The sequence below is a fragment of the Anthonomus grandis genome, chromosome 4 (assembly GCF_022605725.1).
Source record: "Anthonomus grandis grandis chromosome 4, icAntGran1.3, whole genome shotgun sequence".
Lineage (NCBI taxonomy): Eukaryota > Metazoa > Arthropoda > Insecta > Coleoptera > Curculionidae > Anthonomus > Anthonomus grandis.
In genome coordinates, this window is record NC_065549.1 from 15681529 (window position 1) to 15703252 (window position 21724).

Here is a 21724-nt window from a genome sequence, read left to right on the forward strand (position 1 = left end):
ATCTTTGAGAAATCTCTTAAAGAAAGATTGACATCTTATCTTAACCATAACAATATTTTATCAAAAAACCAATTTGGGTTTACCTTTGGTATGAACACAGTGGATGCCATGTATGAACTTGTGGGTACTATAACTGAACATCTAGACAAAAATAGTAAGTGCCTTGTGGCATTCCTGGACTTATCAAAGGCATTTGATACAGTCTGCCATTCAATCTTATTGGAAGTTCTGGAAAAATATGGTATACGAGGAAACGTTTTGTTACTCTTAAAGAACTACCTATCAAATAGGGTACAATACAAGGACTGGGGCGCCACAGGGCACTGTGCTGGGACCCATACTATTTAATATCCACATGAATGGTATAAATGAGATAGATTTACGTGGGGAGATAGTTTCAGCGCAGATGATACTTCTGTGGTTTTCTATGGGGACACATGGGAAGATGTTAAATCAAAATTTCAACATGGTCTGGCCTTAATAAAAAAATTTTTAGACACCTTTAAACTCACTCTAAATACAAAAAATCAAAGTTCATTACATTTTCTATAAAGGACTAATCCATAATTTTTATATTCTTAAAGAAGTTCTTTCAAGAAAAATACTGATTTTGATATATAAGGCTTTAATTGAACCATTACTAAGATATGGAATATTGCTCTGGGGCGCAGCTTACGAAAACAGTATTGATGCACTTAAAATTGTACAGAATTCAATCATAAAAATAATGTTTAAAAAACCCAGATTGTTTAATGAATTGTATAAAGGTGATATAAGTGATATTAAGACAATTTTTATTGCAACATGTTGTTCCTATATACATAAACATCATTCTAAACAAACAATAAAAATAAAAATATACTCCTACCTAAAGTAAACCGAACATTAAGTCAGCAAACAATATTCCTCTTGGGCCCAAATTTTATAACCTATTGCCAAATGAAATTAAGCAAGTAAAATTTTTTTAAAAGTTTACTGTCTTACTAACTAATTATATTAAAATAAATAAAACAAAATTTGTGAGCTAACATATACTTTATTTAATATCAATTTTTTCCAGTTAATTTCTTGGTTTTTGTATGATAGATATAATGATCTACATATAATAAATCTTATCTAAAATGTGATCAAGGGCCAATCTCTAGAGCTCATTATATATGCATTATATATTATTAACTTACTTCTGTGTAATATACCTATACATTATAAATTCAGTATTATATTATGTAATTATTAGATACCTATACTAACTACAACTTGTAATGTAACTTGTAATCCAGCTTTGGTAAAATCAATTTTACTGTTTTTCTTTGTAGGGAGAATATTTTATGTATATTTAAGTTGAAGTATTATTTTGAATCATGTGGCACACACAGATTTCTCTGTATTTAGGTGTCATTTATGTCTATTGTATTTATATACTGTGCATTATTACCTAATACATTGAATTAAATTGAATTGAATAATATTTTTACTTGATACTTACTTTACTTAGAAAGATAATAGTTCAAAAAAAGGTATGCATATTTCTCTAGCCTCTAAAAGTATTTTCATAATTCTCCTTGTAATATTGCTCCTGTTATGTCTCAGAAATACCAAAGAATTTATATGTGACATTGCAAGATAACAAACTTCTAGAGCAAAATTGGTGATAGATCCACGAACTGTGGGGCAGAAGAGTATTGGTGTCTCTCCAGACTTGACCTTAATAGATGCTTGAATCAGATTATATGTTACAACATCCTAAAACATGGAACGTCACTGAATCAGCAGATGGCATCTTCAGAAAATGCTTTCGCAGCTCAAATAGAGCATCAAACAGCAAAATAGGAGAAGTAATTCAGTTTTGGTTACTATATTTTCAATGAAGCGATATTTCAATGACTTGCTTAATATAGTCGAAGGAATTACAATCATAAACAACGTCTTCCAGGCCATTTTGTTTACTTTTCGTAAAAATAGTTTAATGAAATCAATCAAATTAAAATATATTACATATAAGTTATAAATTACAATACAATAATACCTCAAAACTTCATAATTATAACTAAACTAATAAGTACAATAAACAATATTTTGCCTAATAATTAAAGCTAAATAAATACCTATATATCTACTTATATTTTCAGCCAACAGAGAAACGAAAAAGTGGGCATTAAAAGAAACAGAACAAAAATATAAAACATGTTGAGATTCAAATACAAAAAAAAATTACAAATGTTGTCTTGTTTTGCAGAATGAATAATTTTATTGGTGTTCTAGTTTTGGAATCACCTTTCATAACCAGCTTTTTAATAGAAAATGGCAGCATATTATATACTTTAGGCAGAAAACATGTAACAAATCTACAGCAAAATGAATTACTAAATTTGAGTGTGCAAAGATTTTCTTTTAAATTCATTCTTGTGGAGTAACTATGTGACACAAGGGAAAAACTGTTATTTATTTTAGGAAAATAAAATATACTAATATTAAGGAGTATTTTTATTATTAGCATTGTGGGAATAAACATTTTAAATTAGTGTAATCATAGCGTCTTTCGTAGATCTATTCTTTTGAAATCCAAATTTATTATTATAGAAAAAAAAATTTTTTCAAAAAATTCGACAAATCTTGCTTAAGGCACTTTTCAAACAATTTGAATTTTCAAAAAATTATTTATCACTGAAATAGGTCTATAGTTGGTGGGTTGTCTTTTGTCTCCTGCCTTAAAGATTGGGGTAACTATAGATACCTTCCAAGCATCTGGAATTCCGCTAGATTCCAAGCTCTTATTAAATATATACAACAAAGGTTTCACGAGAAATCTGTGATTATTTTGAATTAATGTAAGTTGAACTATAATTTTTTGTATTAGTATTTGACTTGTTTCGTCAGCGGATGAGTTTCACAAGATAAAAAAAATACATTATTTTCAGAAAACTCTGCTGATGGTTTGACCAGAGCGTCAGATGTAGTCAGTGTTCCTCATATTCTGGAAGGTTTTATTAAAGAATTATCTTTTAATAAAGATGGAAAGATTACGGTACAATATTGATTCATATGGAATCGAAAGCAGTTTGCAATCGTCTCCTTCTCTAGGTCGATGAATTGCAACACCGAAAGGAAAAGCGTCGGTGGCAAATTATAATAGTACCCAATAAACGTTTGTTTAGAGTCTTCCATGGGCTGAAGATAGTCTGGAACAGCCTGCACGAATGGAATAATCTTTAATGAAATAGACTTAAAAGTTTATGAACATCGAAAATGTATAAAGTGCACATGGCATTCTTGTAGTCATCCAGTTTTATCTTTCAATATTGGCCAACTACAGAGACGCACTACAAGGCTATCAAAAGACGAGTATCATGGTCAGTATTGTAAAATTTTCACCAGACATTTTTGACAACAGGTGGGTAAAAAGGATCACAGATGAAGATCCAAGATAAAATCTATATACATATGAAGGCATGTCAAATGGAAACTTTAAATTCAAAAAATACCCAAGTTTGCCATTTCAATTACCATTCAGTCTGTCTTACAAGCCTCAGCTAGATTAATATAGGTATTCTCTTCATAAGGTCATTTTACAAATAGATTTTATATCACACCACCAATATACAATACCAATATAAATACTAAAATAAATTTACGCCATCAAGCTGCACCCATAAAACCTCTATTTCCTGTAAAACTATTAGCCGAAATTAATGGAAAAAGTTTTAGTTATACTTAATGAGTTTGGCTAGTTTCTGAATAGCATAGATCGATAGCGAGGCAATCAGGCGTACATTTCGGTTTTAGATAAATTAATAGATTATACTGATGGCAAACGATTTTTCGCTTTGTATATTCAAACACAAGATTTATATGAAGTCTGCAACTATTTTACAAATATTTGTTTAAAATGCTTTTACTTAACCTTTATGATTACGTCACAACAACATTTTCAAATGTTAACATTAATTTAAGTAGTTAAAAGTGTTTACTGAGCTCTTTCCAATTAGGTAGTACTTGCATATTTAATAGATTGTTAACACATGCTGTCTACACTTTATATTTATACAGTGCGTTCACGATGAAAGGAACAAATTCATTTAAAATTCAGGTATTTCATTAATGTTTTATTTTTTGGACACACCGATTAGTATTGTCACTTGCGCGTTTTTTTAAATAAATAATTTCTATGCAGGGTGCCTCAAGTAGAAACTATGGTGTCAACATTAATTTTTTTAATTAGAATACCCTGTATATTATGACATTTTACAATTCTATTATATATTCTGAATACCTATATTATATATTATCATATCCTTATATATCCTATATTATATACCTGAATACCTTTGTATAGCAAACCATATGACTAAAGTCAATGGTTTGTCAAATATGACGTAGCAGACTAACGAAACATGTGAAATTAAAATCGAATCCTTGGACCCTTTTTTTCGAAGTAACATTAAAAGGAGGTTACTTAGACTTTCTACATTTTGCAATTTTCCCTGCTTTAGTTGTTTTATTCCCTGATTCACAAGAGGCTGACATATCTAGTAACGAGATATGGCTTCAACAAGACCTCCTCACTTTGCGATCGTCGTTCGACAATTTCTTGATGCAACTTTTCCTAACCAGATGGATTAGATGAAGAGGACCGATTGAGTGGCCACCAAGGTCACCGGATATAACCCCATTAGATTTTTTCTTATGGGGCTTTTTGAAGTCAAAAGTTTATGTGAATAGACCAAATAATTAGACTAATCGATCCGCAAGTGAAGTAAATGGACAACAAATTGAACATCAGTTGCAATAAATATTGTAAGCTTGCAAAAAACATGCAAGTGACAATGCTAATCGACGTGTCCGAAAAATAAAAGAAGAAAAAAAAACACCCGAATTTTAAATGAATTTGTTCCTTTCATCGTGAATGCACTGTATATGCCATTGTTATGTATAATAAACCTAGTTGAAATTTAAACTTTTACTGACCTGCTATTCGTAAAACAGCTCTGTCCGCGCTGTCCAGGGACAGGACAGCCAGAGGCTGCTCTCTGGTCCATTCTTGCAAGGAGAGGTCCTTGTCAAAATCCATAGTTCAAACCATGACGTCCTGAAATATAACAAAATTAAGTATTATATATTGAATTCGAGTTAATCAAGAGTAATCAGTGCAATTTACATATGTAATAACACAAATATCTTTTGTTCTTCGATTCTTATTGGAATAAAATGTTATAAGCGGATGTTCGTAATTAATTATCCAAGTAATAATTTTAAGTCCAAAGTTAAATCTACGTCTTTTATGCTGAAGAGTTAAGAGTCCGATAATAAGATAATCAACAAATAAACGTTATTCTGTTGAGGCTCTACTTGATTGACATATAATACCAAGCCACTGATGAATATTTTAAACCTGATCTAGAATATTCGTCAGGTTCGTAAAGACCTTCTAAGTGATTTATCTTACTATTGAACTTGCAGTTAATCGACCGCTTTAATATACCGAAAAACCATAGCACACCATACTTCTTTTTGCATTACTTAAGCCAGAAACTTCTTAGTGCTCTTAGACCTAGTCCAGGTAGTTAAAACTAATCTGATTAAAAGCGATAATTAAAGTTGCTTTGAGTGCTTCCAAAAGTTTCCCAAGTGGTCCTGCATTCTCCCAATTGAAATAAATATAGGTCTTTGTATTTTTGGTCTAGCAGCTTAATCTGAGAGTTTTACTTCAGCAATCTGAGTCACTTTGAGCAGACCTGAAATAATATTTTAAGTACTCTTTCTTTTCTTTTAAGACTCCATTCCAGACAGTTAAAATTAATGAAACTGGACTATAGACATTAATCATCTGAAATAATTTCAATGTTTCTTATTGTTACTTTGAGTGGCTGAGGGCTTATCTTGAGGTTAATACTCTGCTAAAAAATTCAGTAGACCATAAAGAGTAGAGGACTATCTCAGGTGATTGAAACATTAAACTCCGCAATTAGAAAGCTTCAAAGTTAGTCCCAAAGCCTTCTGGTGTCCAGTTCGAGACTAAGCTTGATCCTATGAAATGCCGTCCAGAAATCTCTGTAGAGATCATCCACTAGCAGACGAAGCACTCAAGAGTTAATGTTGTTATTTCAATATGTAAGTAAATAATATAAATAGTATTTATCGGGCTCAACGATTTTTCTTTTCGTTAGTAGAATATTTTTATGCTGAGCTTACGCTTCTGTATTTTTATCCTCTGGTTAGTGGCCTTCTATCAATAGTGTTTATTAGGCAAATATGTATCGCCTTTAAAAGTATATTTTATTTAATGTAGTAGTCTCGCGGAGCCCATTGTTTAATCATTATTATATTTTATAATTTAATATTTTCTTGAATAAATAACTTTATCAAACTATTTTTTTTCTTGTCATTGCATTCTGAATCCTGCTGATTCTAACAGTTAATTCTAGTATATAACCAAGTTGAAAGTGATTTATCGATTGTTTTCTTTACAAAAACCATGCTTCTGAGCATTGGTCATATTTTTGCATTTAAAGAGCAACCTGCCAACTAGCAAAGAATCAAACAGTATTGGTGATTGAATGCGGATGCCTCTGTATTTCGATATATCCTACCGATCACCACTTTTAAAAATTGGCGCTACTGTATAGAAAGACTTATGTGATACAGATATTCAACAGATGCACTACCTCAACGGTGCTGAGAGAATATCAACTGTACCATAATATAACCTATACGTACAACTGTAAATTCAAGTCAACAATGAAAACAACAATGTTTTTGCCAATGCTATTGAAATTATTTAGGGTTTATTTATGATTTAATTCTTCAGGCGAAGCCCTCTCTTCAGCTGCACCAGTAAAAGACTATAATTGAGTCTATCAAATGCCTTCGAGAAATCCTCCGTGTTGGGAGGTAGTCAAGACTTCGTAGTGGACTGTAAACACTTTTTTATTCAACTAAAAATGGCCCGATAACACAGGAACGAGATCTCAACATTCGCCGTACTCTTTTCCGAAGACAAGACTCACTTTGCGACGTTGTCGCGCTTAACAAAAAAACTTGAACGCTCTAACACTCCGTTTACATGGATTTCTCTGGATGAATCTAGTTTCAGAAGGTTCTCGAAAAAAATAAATCCAAGTTAAAAGTGGTTGATTTTCACTTCAATGTTTAGCATTGAAAAGACAACTTGTCATGGAAAAAATGGTGTTATATACGGAAGCACTCATGTTGTACAAAGGCTTGTATATACCATGGAGATGCACACTAGTGCTGAGAGAACCATCTAGTCCAAAAAAAAACTTCTATAATTTGGACTGCTTTCACTTTCTTTGCCGTTAACCCTATTTTTAAGCACTCTTTTTTTTCTGTGAATAATAGAATTGAGTTTAATTCAATATTCTAGGTGTAATTTATTTAGATTTTAGCCAAGCATTCGACAATATTTGTCATAACATATAATTAATTTCAAAGAATAAAAGTTAACATGGACAGTAAAATGCCAACAGAAAAAAGAATAGATTAATCGGGATACTCCGTGACACGAAGCAGAACAAGTAAAGATGGTACCTGCCGATACGTGTTTCTGCTTTTTGACTTCTTCAGGGCAGGGCAACCAGAAAACCAAAGGAAAAAATGAAAAAAAAAAACATAATGGATCATGACCAGGAGCAAACAGCCAATTTGCGTAATCAGCTATATTAACTCCGGTTTTCGAGGAAAAATACAGCATCCACACTAAGGAAGCATAAGCAACCTGTGCATACCTGTGTAATACAATTCTGCTTCGTCTCACGGAGTATCCCGATTAACCAATTCTTTTGCCATTTTACTGTCCGTGCTAGCTTTCGTTCTTTGAAACTGTATGGTATCACACAGGTAGCTTATGTTTCCTTAGTATGGATGCTGTTTTTTTCATTCAAAACCGGAGTTAATAGAACTGATTGCACAAATTGGTTTTTTGCTCCTATTTGTGATCCCTTATATTGTTTTTTCACTTTCTCCTTTGGTCTTCTGGTTGCCCTGCCCTGAAGAATCCAAAAAGCAGAAACACGTGTCGGCAGGTACCATGTTTACTTGTTCTGCTTCGTGTCACGAAGTATCCCGATTAACCTCTTCTTTTGCCACATAATTATTATTTTCTAGCAGACATGGGAATCTACATAATCCCCTTTGATGGGGATCTTTTTTGATATTTAACATAATATTGCTGCACTATTGGATTTCTGGTCTGAAAGATTTTGTCCTCATTTTTGGCTTCTATTATTCCCGATTTACATTACCAATTATAATTACTCTCAAAATCTGTGTTGAATCTTGCTTCTATAAGGATGATCTAAAAATATTTCTTAAAATTGTCTTATTGTTTGATTATGAGCTTCTTCAAGTTTGCCTTCATACTTCAGCGATATATCAAAATGGAAGATCTTCGATTACGTTTAAGGCGTTAAATATATTTGATTACTGGATAGAGGGAGTTTTTGAAGATTCGTAGTATTTTCTGATTCCTATAGAGAACTCCTAATGATGATTTTGCGATATTTAAAAAAAAAATTACATGAACTTATATTAAGAGTCTCTGGGATGTTGTTTTAACTAAGATTTCTTGGTTCCTCTCATTTTTTTAACAAGTTTTTTCTGTTAATGTTTTAACCTGAAAATCACGATTTTACACCCTACTACAACAATATCTAGTTCCTAGGATGTCTAATAACTTTAGGCAATTATTCTGCATTTAAATGGAGAAAAATGTATGTTGTGAAAATAGCAGACAAAAAAAGACAGTCAACATGATTTTACCAAAAATGCTAGTGCAGAAGCTGCTCTCTCTTTATTTGTATGAAGATTGCTCTGAATAAGGCAGTGCATGTATGGGAGCTTTTTACGGATTGTTCTTAATCAGTATCTTATATTGCAGAGGATAATGAGGAGGTATTTTGCTATGGTAACACTAATATTATTATCACAGCACATATAGCAATAGAGGAAAAATGTGCGTACATTTTAAATGATGTTATTGCTTCGCCAGAAAAGAATTATTTGCAATTAAACAAACAAAAAAACAATGCTCTGGCATTTTATCTTATCCAGACAACAAAAACCCAATGTCGCCTAGTTTATTTACCTCTACCAATCAATTTTTTTTTTGTTTTTTGGCCTTGTGCTTTGCACATTAAGCTTATTTTTGTGCTACCAATCTATGTAGCACAAAAATAGAATGAACAAGTGGATACTCTGGGTTGTAAACTAAGATCTTCTTGTTAAGGCCTCACAACTCTTTTAGAAAACATTAATTGAATTCAAATTTATGATGAGAATCAACTAAATTTAAACTTTGACGAATTTTCTGTACTATCCTTCTCTCGTAAATCTAGTATTGTTAATTTTCACTATAAATTTGGTAAAGGTGTGGCGTTAACTTTACAGTGTTACTATTTTGCCAAGAGTTTGCAGACGGTAGCTCAGAATTATTGGAGGCTTGGGATTGTTCGAAGGTTCACTTATGACTGGCTATTGAAGAATCTAAACTTGATTATAACCATTAAATAAGAGGGCGCCACTTAGTTTTTTTTTATAAATGAAAGAAAACTAAGAAAAAGACTTGGTATATAGGTTTCAATTAACAATTAAATGACCCTGGATAAGGTAAATTTAAAGAGGCAAAAAAAATCTCAACAATACAACCAAATTATATTTATATTAAAGATATGTAACACACCTCATGTTCTAATCTGATAAATGTTAATAATTTGCTATGAATTAAAATATGAATAATATTGATATGATTAAAATAACTTTGACAAAAGTAACATTTAAATTATGATTTCTTTACTAGGTAGATTTCAGCACTTAAAAATTAAATTGCAATTATTAAAATTTGTAGTATATATTTGTATTACGCAGGGGAAAGTTCATGAACCTTTTTACCTAAGGCATATCAGCCTTAGCCGTGTTATATCTACTTAACTACCAAAAAGGGTACTGAAAAATACTGAACAAAAAATAATTATTATTATAGATAAGAAATTGACGTAATAAATTATGACATTGATTAAATATTTATAACGTTAAATTGAAATAAAAGGTATATTAATAAAAATTTAAATAAGTGAGACAAATCTTAATATTTAAATAAGTGGAATAAACTGGACTGTATAATCCTCCAAGAAATGAATGGCTAGGCTTCAAAACCGAGGCTGTGAATGTATGCCATTTGTAACTCAGTTATCCGGACTGGGAATCTCTAATACTAGCTCTAACTCTGGCTCCAGCTCCACCGCTTTCAGCAATTTCCCGGGGAAATCAAAAGCCTGCAGCCATCAACAATTGAAGAAGAATAAAGAGGAAAACGGAAAAGCAAAACCCTTGCTAAGTTTCATTATCTATCCATCAAAATCTTGGGCATCCTGCACCAGAATTATGAAATAAACGGTTCCCTAAAGGAACAAGATTAAGGACCATAAATTATAAACCATATTGGTCACTTCCTGCTTCACAAACTTCGGAAATAAAAAAACTGGCCTTTTACGTGCGCTCCTACCTGCAACACGGGAACAAGTCCACGAAAAATGGACGCAGTACCGACTAAATCAATTACGATTCCACCTGTCGCCTGAGCTGTCAATATTAGCCAATCAGAGAAAATATTAATTATGACCAATCAGAGAAGTGACGGACCGTCAACAGATAGCATGGATAATTAAACCAGGAGATTGATGCGTTACAGTAGTAATGTGTCGTTGACAGTGTGAATTTAAAGAAATATGAATAAAAGAAGTTGACTGAAATCATTAATGTAATTATTGCAATGTCAATGGAGCGTTAGTGAACATAAGGAATAGAAAAATAAAACGCTACAAAGAAGTGAAAAGAGCCTCCAAAATTGTGTCTTATTTGACTCCAAAAAGTCAGTTCGTAAATAAATGTAATACAATGCGAATGGGGGTTATTAAAAGACAGCGTGACTTCGTCACTTTTGGATGTAATTATATACATTCATGTGACTTCTTTGCCACTTATGAGATTTAATTGAACACAGTATTCATGTACAAATTTCACCTTTGACGATTGTTTGTTCTTTCTTCTTACTCATACTGAGTAGTTATTGCATTAGTCCATGTTGAGCCTTATGTACAGTTATTACATTAGTCCATGTTGAGTATACGCTGCGTATGTACCTTTCCTATTAAATCGTTCTATAATAAATCGGTAATACCAAAAGTTGTCTTTTCAATGCAATCTCTCGGAAATGGTTTTCGGAGACCAGAAACACTTCCTTAAGCTTTAGCCCTCCCACGTACTTTTTCCAAAAATTTCTTCCACTAATCCTAACGAGTCCTCACGCACCAACAGTATAGCATCAAAGCAATTACACTTGTTACTTGAAACAAACAATCGAGATATGAAAACAAACACGTTAGCTCTGGTTTTAATTTAACTTCTTTTATTCATTCTTTTCCCATGGTTAAACTCATATCTCATCTTGATTGATAGGTCGACGTAATAAATAATCAAGAAAATAGTCGCCTATTAAAACACGATAATTGGCCCATAAGGCTTGTCAGAAGGACAAGTTGCGGTGTTTTGAAGAACCTGAACTTGTTTTTACGTGATGGAGCAACATTGTTCCGAGAAATTAATCAATGCATGCATTTCTTTCACGCACAGAAGGGGTTAAAACCCGTTATTTTTTAATGTGTATAATTTGGTTTTCCCTTCGTGCGTTGCATGTTCTTCATCACCCTCTGGTTGACGGAGACCCTATACGAACGTCAATTTGGTGTCAATGACACCGGCGATTTTGAATTATATATTACAAGGTCGTCTATCCGGCACATACTAAATGTTTAACGACCATTTAAAATCAATAGCCGACGTCCGTCGTAGTCATTTTTTGCAGTGATTATGGTCACAGTTGGAATTAATTAGATGTGAGCTAATGTAATGTTTCTATTTCGACAACGCTCAAAAGAAACACTCTTAAAATAAACAGAGAGTGAAGATAAACCTTCTATAAACACACACAACATAAAGATGAGCGAAGACAATTATTGAATAAAGATGAAACAAAAGACGTAAAGACTGACATCAGAAGCTACAACAATAAATGGGTGGCTAGAGTTATACCAGAGAATAAAGGGTGAGGGTACTACACAACAAATTACGTAAGGGAAAAGCTGAAATAATAAATATTTGAATGTTTTTGTATGCATACTTTTTAAATTTTCTTCTTTCTTGTGAATTTTTTTATATTTTTAATTTTAGAGCTTGTGACTGAGTGCAATGTAAATGCGAATGAGTGAACTATTTTATTGTATTTATGAAAGACATGTATTAGATTTTTTAAACAACGTCTTTTTAAGTGTGTTTCTATCCTGTTTGTATTTATGTTAAATCTTTATTGTTTACAAATATTTGTATGCAGCTCTAGAATATTGGTTATCGCAATAAAGCTTACTTGATTTTAATTTTTTGTAAACGTCATGGAAATTTTTACAGTCGCCCAGATATGTTCTGTTGGCAATAGACGTGAAATACCTGTCATTCGATTTTTTTTCGGATTATGCAAGCAATAAAATTTGTACATCCGTCAGGCTAGATTTACTCACAGTAAATCAATTAAATATGATGTCTAAAATACTTACCAGAGGGGAAAATTATGTACAAGTGTGTTTTTTCTGATGACTACAAGGATTTGCCCCAAATAAAAAGACTGGAGAACCAAAGCCTGAATTTGGTGCCACGGAAATTGTATTAAAATGCCACAGGGGGCGCCAGACCGATGTGCATGTCAAGTCCCAATCTAATATCTTTGACATGTGGGAAGTAGCCCTCTTAATCATTAGATTATAGTTTTGGATATAAGTTCTTACGGTTGCGCTTAGTTATTTATATGTTTTATTAATAAAGATATTTATTGTTTTGACTATAAGTTAATTTACATTAAACCTCATCCTTATTATTTACCTATTATAATAATTAAATATCTTAAATTATGTATTTTTTTCAAAATGTACCCTACTTTGAATATATTAAATTACATAAAATATCAAATAATTTAAATAAATAATAACTATATTTTAACCTGATAAATGTGTTTTGTTTATGTAATGTAAAATCTAACTATATTATACCTTTATTATCTAAAATTGAGTCGACAGCCAAACCCATCCAACTTAAAAGTGTTTCAGGCAAAACCAAAAAATACTACTGGGGACATAGTGAAGCCACTTCCATTTTTGCCAATAAGATTGTTGTTTTATTTTTCGTGTGTGTAAATTACAAAATATGTATTTCTAGGGGTACAAAACGATAAAAAATCCTATAAATTTACAATTTTAGCCCATAAAAGGTTCAAAAATTGTCCCAATATAATTAGTTAATAATATAATAATAATAATAGGTTAATGCAATAATGTAAATATAATAGGTTAATGCGCTAGTTGGCGACCATGCGCTAGTTCTCGACCACTTGAGCGTTTAAACATTAATAATAAGAAAATCAAATTTTTCGCGCCGAAATAATTTGGAATTGCTTCTGACACCTTTTGATCATCGGTAACACTTAGCGCCCCCTACATGATACTAAAAGGGTTACCTCAAAAAATCAGTTGACATCGTGCCACAAACGCATTAGCATTATTATGTATATTTGAAAAAAAGTTGAAAAGCGTGTTGCAACAGGAAATAGCGAGTAAGTGAACAGATTTTTTAAAAAAATTGTGTGTCTTTATTATATATGCTTTAGAAAGACTTTTTGATAATTTTTTCAACAAAATTTTGCTCAAAATATATTTTTTTATACTAAATATTAGGTGGCCGCGAACTGAATTCAAAAGAATAGTCATTTTTAGTTATCGGCCGGGTGGTCGAGAACTAAAGTTTTACGACCATTGTTAAATCGTTAATGTCAAAATATTCATTTCAATTAAATGTGGTGGTAGTTCTTATATCTTGTAAGAAAAATATGATATTTCTATAATTTAGTTCGCGACCACCCTTTTCAAAACATATAAATTATAAATTTACTGCTGAAGTTTGATGGTCGAGAACTCCAAAACTTCAATTTAGTTCTCGACCACCCATCTTTTTGATGAATTCTATGCTCGATTCTATGTGTTTCTGGAGCGTTAAACTGCCTCGCCTGAGGAATTGCCTCGCGAGGCAAACAGGGTCGTTTGTGCAAATGGTCTGTACTAACAGTTATGTTGTAGTATGTCAGACTATAGCAGAAAAAATTTATAATACTGTTGAACTCTAAGGAATGCCTCGGGCGAGTCCGCTCGTTCGGAACTGTCCTCTATCTTGATTGCAAATGTTTTATTTTTCCAGCTGCACGTAATAAGAAAAATTCTTCTCGCACTCGCTCAAAAAATGCTGCTCCAAAAAAAAAGATGTTTACGTATTCACAAGAAAAATTAAAAACGGCTTTAAAAGACATTAGAGAGAATGGACTTAAGATTCGTGAGGCCAGTAGAAAATATCTGGTACCAAAGACGACACTACTTGATCGGTTATCAGGAAGAAGGCCTGAAGAACTTAAAAAACCTGGACCTGCTCCCCTCCTAACTGAGGAAGGGGAAAAACGTATTAGGAATTGGATTATAAATATTGCTAAATGCGGGTTTCCAATACAAAAAGATACTCTTATAGAGACGGTCTTACTGATAGCGAAAGAATCTGGCCAGGAATTATTTAAGGACAACACACCAGGACAAAGCTGGTATTTAGGATTTTTAAAAAGAAATCCGGAGATATCTGAAAGCGTTAATAAGGCTAGGGCAGTGGTCAGTGAGACTTCAATACGAAAGTGGTTTTTAGATTTGCGAGAATATTTAACTAAAAACAATACCTTATGCAAATATTTAGTAATCCCACAAGAATCTTCAATTGTGACGAATCCAGGTTTTGTTTATGCCGTAAATCAGGAAAAGTTCTGGGACCTAAAGGCTACAAAAATCTTTACGACATTAAACTTGGAAACGAAAAGGAAAATATAACTGTTCTTATGATGTTTAATGCAAGTGGAAACATTTCCTCACCTTTAGTATTATTTCCATATGTGAGACCACCAAGAGCTCTTGTCGAAAATATGCCACAAGGATGGGTGTTAGGGAAATCTGAGAAAGGACGGATGACTTCAGATGTTTTTTTTGAATACATCGTGAATGATTTTCATAAATGGACATTGGAAACAATATTCCCAAACCATTTTTATTGATGGGCATAAATCGCACATGACTATGTCGTTAAGTAAATGGTGTGATGAAAACCAAGTTATTTTATATGCGCTACCCCCCAATACAACCCATATAATGCAACCTGCAGATGTAAGTTTGTTCAAACCAATGAAAGCCGATTGCAAAAAAACGGTTCGCAACTGGCAAAATAGACCAGAGAATATTAATTGTCCAGTAAGCAAAATAAATTTCTGCAGTATTTTCAATGAAGTATTGTCGAACAATGTAGAAGAATTTCAAGTGAGTATCAAAAATGGGTTGTTTCCGTTAGATGCTGATTCTGTTGATTATACAAAATGTGTCAAGGATATAGCTGAAGCTCTTTCAACAAACAACTTACCCAGGCAAAGGCGATCAAGTGAGGGAAGGATCTCACAAAGAGACTTAACATCAGCAAAAAAAGTAATTATAACAATTAAAGAAAATTTACAATCTTATGGAATTAACCCTGATGTAATTTTAAATGAAATACAACTTCTGCAAGAGAATATTGAAAAACAAAGTCCAAAAAAACGCAATACTATTACGAAAAATCCTGTGATAGAAGCACCAAAAGCTCTAGATGATTCTCAACCCTCTAGTCAAGCAGCTACGCCTCATGAAGTAGAAATAAAACCCTCTTGCTCAAGTAAACCTGACTTGCAAATAATTGATAATGATTTATCAATTAATAATAATATAAATCAAGTAAGCGTTGACTTACTGCCAGATGTTACTTTAGGTGATACTTTTACATCATCTTTTATTACTTGTAGTGTTTGATTTTCCTAACTTTAATGATGACATTGTGTCAAGTACTCCTACGTTAATTACATCTGATAAGAACTACTAATATAAACAATGATAGTACTACTGGTAACCTTAATATACGGCTCTTTTTGAACCTGGTTGATTGCATTAACCATCTGCAAATTGACTACCCAAGCGCAGAAATCATCGTCATAGGTGATTTTAACGTTCACAATATCAACTGGCTGCGCTTCTGCAACAAGAACGACGATGAAGGACGAGAAGCTGAGCTATTTGCCACCATATGCGGGCTTACGCAGCTTGTGGAGGAACCTAACAGAATCCCCGATCGAGACGGCGAGTTCGCGAGTCTCCTAGATCTGGTCTTGGCTTCAGACCCTGACTCGAACACTGTATCAGTACATGCCCCCCTAGGAACATCGGACCACAAATTGATAACAGTCTCTTGCCAGTTGGAGGTTAAAACGCAGGATCCTCCGATGCCGCGGAAGGTATGGCACTGTAAATCAGCAGAGTGGAACCATCTTCGGGAATTTTATTGCTCATTCCCTTGGAAAGAAGTCTGCTTTAGAACCAATAACATCTCAGAATGTGCAAACCAAATTACAGAGACGATCTTGGCAGAAATGGAAGCTTATATCCCTTTTTCTACTATACTTTATTTCAGAAGTGTATAGAGCAATAAACTGGGGAATTCCGTTCTGTTTGGCTACATTTCGTGGTAGTTCATAGGCGCAGGTACTTATAATATTTATGAATTTAATTTTCACGGATTGAATGCCTTTATTTTGAAAGAGATTAAATACTAAATAAATACTTTTAATCCTTTTGTATAGGTACCTATCTTTTAACGCTTTGTAACATGCAAAAATGGGGTCAGGTAATATATACAGACTATAAATACTTTTAAATCATATTTTAAACGTTAGTAGTCACTGCTACGCTGTAGTGTAATCACAATATTTAAAAAATGGAGGTATTCAGTCCAACGAAAAGATGTACTAAAAATTCTCCACTATCGCTGAGTGAAAAAGTTATTATTTTAAATGTACATGATTGCATAAAACACGATTACCCTAGTTTTACTGTGCAAGAAATTGTTGAAAAATGTTCTCGAATGAGTGGAATTGGAAAGTCCACCATTTTCAAATTGTTGCGGGAAAGAAAAGTAGCAGGTCAAGTGGAATCTCCCAAGCAAAAGCCAGGACGACCTACAAAAGTCCTTGATGAAAATGCTAAATGTATAATTCGAAGAAAAGTTCACTCTTTTTATTTTAAAAAGGAAATACCCACCCTAGACAAAATTTTAATGGAGCTTGGCCGAAAAATATGGATTTTGCCTGGGAAAAGCATAACCGCAAAGCACTTTTACTGGAGAGCGACGAAATTGTTTGTTGGAGACGACAATACTTGAGAAGTATCAAGCAGTACCGCAGGGAGCAAAAGAAAGTTTTTTATCTTGATGAGACGTGGATTAACGAAGGTTATATAGTCCAAAAAATGTGGCAAGACAAAAATATAACCAGTGCTCGCCAAGCTTTCATAGAAGGCCTGTCTACGGGTATTAAAGTACCTTCGGGAAAAGGAAAAAGACTTATAATCACACATATTGGAAGCGAAGAGGGATTTTTAAAAGAAGGTCTGCTAACCTTTGAGTCGACTCGCACAGGAGATTACCATGAAGACATGAACTCAGACGTTTTCGAGGACTATTTTGGTGAAATGATAAAATTTCTTCCGGCTAATTCGGTGGTGGTTATGGATAACGCAAGCTATCATTCACGGCGAATAGAGAAGACGCCAACTTCAAGTTGGAGAAAGCAAGAAATTATCGATTGGCTGACTGCAAAAGCTATTGCGTTTGAAGCAAATTTGATAAAAAAAGAACTGCTGGCAATAGCAAACTTACACAAAACTCGTTTCATGAAATATGCCGTGGAAGATATAGCCGAAAAATATAATATAACTGTACTGCGCTTACCGCCATATCATTGCGAACTAAATCCTATAGAACTGATATGGGCGCAGGTAAAAGGATTTGTAGCAAGACAAAACACGACTTTTAAAATGAAAGATGTTAAGCTACTGTTTGATCAAGCCACTACGGAAGCGACACCAGAGAATTGGCGAAAAGCAGTCCAGCATGTAATTAAGCAAGAGGACAAAATTTGGATCTTGACAACCTCATCGATCAGACAGTCGATCCTTTAATTATAATGTCAAGAGGTGATGACAGTTCGTCAGATGACGAAGAAGACTACAATCTATTATAATTTAAAATTGTTATACACTGTTCAAAAAGTGCCAGATCCAAAAGTGACATTTTCAACTGTTTTACTCTAAATATTATGTTCAATAAATTTGTGAAAAAAAATATATTATTCCATTTAAACAAAAGTAACTTTCTAAAATAAAATAGCATTTAAGTACATTAATTATAAGGTAAAAAACAAGTCCCAGTTGCACGCCTTTGGCGAACCGTTTTCAATGTTTATCAGTGGGTAACAATGGGCAAAACTCATAAATTGACCCAAAACCGGGTGGCACTACCTGCAATCAACGAAAAGAAAGAATTTTACATTGAAACTAATACCCAACTAAGGTAGTGGCATAAAATATTGGTGGATCACCAGGTACCACTTTTGTATACCTAATGAGGTTTTATTGCTCTACACACTTCTGAAATAGAGTATAAATGCGGATCAAACAACAAGCAATGGTTCAACCTGAATTGCAAAAAGGCAGTAAACACTAAAAACGCAGCATATCGCAAATGGCGTCAACATCCTTCCATTGAAAATCGGAGGAACTTTTTAGCCTCCAGAAATAGCTGCAAGCGAATTATTAATGAATGCAAAGAGAGTCACAACAACAGGATCAAAAACAATCTGCTAAACTGCCCAAATGGAACAAGATCTTTCTGGTCGGTATCGAAAGCCGTTAGTCAAGGATTTGCTAAGTCGGCCTTGCCACCCCTAACAGCAGATGATGGTTCTATCGCAGTAACAGCAAGGGAAAAAGCCAACTTACTGGGTAAACTCTTCGCGTCCAATTCTACTCTGCACTCGCAAGGCAAAACACCGCTATATTTGCCAAGGGTGAATTCATCGATGGGAGAAATTTCGTTTCCCCAACGGATCATAAATAAAATTCTTAAAAGCGTAGACACCAACAAAGCTTCTGGATTCGATGGAATTCCAGCCCTAATACTAAAACGTTGTGCAGACGAATTGACTCCTCCCTTATGTAGACTGTTCACGGCATCGTATAAGCAGGGCCAATTTCCAACAAGCTGGAAAACTGCTTGAGTGCAAGCTGTACCCAAAAAGGGTAAGAAGACGATGCCCTCCTATTACCGCCTGATTGCACTAGTTCCAGTAATATCGAAGATTATGGAGAAAGCAGTCAACAGCAACCAAAAACTGTTAAGATATCTGGAATCATCTGGACTAATCAGCGATCATCAATACGGCTTCCGAAAGCTTAGATCCACCGGCGATCTTCTGGCCTACGTCACACACTTGTGGACGTAGGCCATAGAGAAGCACGGCGAGTCCCGCTCAGTCGCTCTTGACATTTCCAAGGCATTTGACAGAGTGTGGCATGAGGGACTACTAACCAAGCTCTCCTCAATCGGCATACAAAACTCATTATTAAATTGGATCAAAAGTTTTCTTGAACAACGAACAATCCAAGTAGCCGTCGATGGATACCTCTCCGACAAATTTAATATTAACGCTGGAGTCCCTCAAGGATGCATTCTATTCCTCACCCTTCTCTTGATATATATCAACGATTTGCTAGGAACCACTGTCAATCCAATCTACAGCTTTGCGGACGATAGCACCCTTATTTCCACATTTCCGCCAAACCAACGACAGCCGCAAGTTCTCAGAATCTTAGGCAGCAACAAGTAGCTTCAACCAACAACGACATTAGAGCAATCATGGAGTGGGACAGTAACAATTTGGTCAATTTTAACGCTAAAAAAACGCAGGCTGCAGTATTTACGATGAAGACTAACCTTGGTGGCCCGGAGCTGGTTATGGCAGGGAAAACATTGCCAATGAAATCATCTTTACATCTTCTAGGAGTCGAGGTCACCAACAGTGTGTCCTGGCATGACCACGTTGCCGAGGTCGCCAGGGTGGCTTCCAAAAAACTCGGAGTGCTTTTCAAAACGAAAAAACTGTATACGCCAGAACAGCTGCTGACTCTTTATAAGGCTCAAATACGCCCTTCCCTCGAGTATTGCTCGCATGTCTGGAGCTCTGCACCCAAGCATAGTTTAAAGGCTTTGAAGAAAAAACAAAAAAAAATGGTGAAAATCCTGAAAGCTTGACAGAGCAGAGTAAGATACCATGTGCAACATGCTTCAAAGAACTTAACTTAACTTAAATGCACCAAATTCATTGATACCCCATATAATATTGCCGCAATTGAAGACTACAAATGTGATGAATGTTAAAGTACGTTATTTTCAAATTTAGTTTTAACTTTTTAATTTATTTGTAATCGCTAATTTTCGTTTTATTTTTTATTATTAAAAACCAACCCACGTGTTTTTTTCTTTAACTTTTTTGTTCCTATTTCCTATCTGGTTTTTTTTTACTTATATAGAGCATTTTTATTTGTTTTGTGTTTTTTTTTTAAATAAATAAATATTTGTTTTTGTGTTTTTTTTTGTTAGGGCTTTTTTATTAAGGTTGTCTATACTATGCAGTCCAATCGCCTTAAAGTTGTTTAAAAAAAGAGTGGTCGAGAACTAACATTTAAATGTGCAGTGTAGCTGGACTGTATTTTGATTTGTCTAAGGCGTTTGAGACGGTTGACCATTCTTTACTGCTGGACATCCTGGAACGGTATGGCATCAGGGGTGCAGCATCTAAATTACTCAGTTCATATCTAGAGCAAAGGGAACAAATAGTTTGTGTGACACATTCCGGCTCAGCAACGTTTTCCCGCCCCCAAATTATAGGAAGAGGTGTGCCTCAGGGCTCAATCTTGGGACCTGTGCTCTTCCTATTATATGTCAATGGCTTGCCTGAGCTGTTCCCTTCTGATATGATTTGTCAATTCGCCGACGACACATCAGTTATAGTTGCCAGAAAGACAGTGGCAGATCTTTCACGGGGCTGCTCATCCGCAGTGGAGCGCATGAGGACCTGGTGTCTGGACAGTAAGTTGTCTTTGAACTCTGGTAAAACGGGGTTGATTAATTTTTCGAAGGCCAATATTGTCTCAGAATCTCTACTTGTGTGGTCTGGTGGGCAGTCAATCCCTGTAGCCAATAGTATTAAATTCTTAGGAATACACATTGACCCCAATTTAAATTGGGAGAAACATATTAAAAACCTTTATTCCAGATTAGCTAGCTTGTGCGGATTGATTAGAAGATTAAGGGATGTAGTGTCTGAGGTATCTCTTCGCCTATTTTATTTCGGACAGGTACAGTCGATCTTACAATATGGTATCTGTTTCTGGGGATCTGCAAGAGGAGCTCTAGATATATTTAGAATGCAAAAGCGTATCATTCGTTGTTTATTGGGCATGACCTACAGAACTTCCTGTAGACCTTACTTCTGCAAACTAAAAATACTCACCCTTCCCTCCTCATACTTTTCTTCCTTGGTGTTATTTGTGAAGAGACACAATCATTTGTTTGTTGAGAATAGGGCAATGTATGCTGAGGATGTGACTATGATTACACGACATAGAAGCGATCTCCGCATTCCATTGCATAATTCAGCTTACTATGA

At 34.2% G+C, this 21724-nt stretch overlaps 2 protein-coding genes across 4 annotated transcripts in view; one reads left to right on the plus strand and one right to left on the minus strand.

The window, feature by feature from the left end:
• The window catches only part of LOC126734862 (dystonin), a 426801-nt gene that overhangs the window by 403147 nt on the left and 1930 nt on the right, over nt 1-21724 (minus strand). For both annotated transcript variants that reach the window (XM_050438655.1, XM_050438650.1), the window contains exon 2: nt 4966-5086. In XM_050438655.1, the coding sequence (XP_050294612.1) occupies nt 4966-5068 (103 nt within the window). In that variant the 5' untranslated portion in view covers nt 5069-5086. The remainder of the gene's footprint in view (nt 1-4965; nt 5087-21724) is intronic.
• The window catches only part of LOC126734868 (venom serine protease-like), a 152800-nt gene that overhangs the window by 66713 nt on the left and 64363 nt on the right, over nt 1-21724 (plus strand). The gene's annotated exons all lie outside the window — the stretch shown is intronic.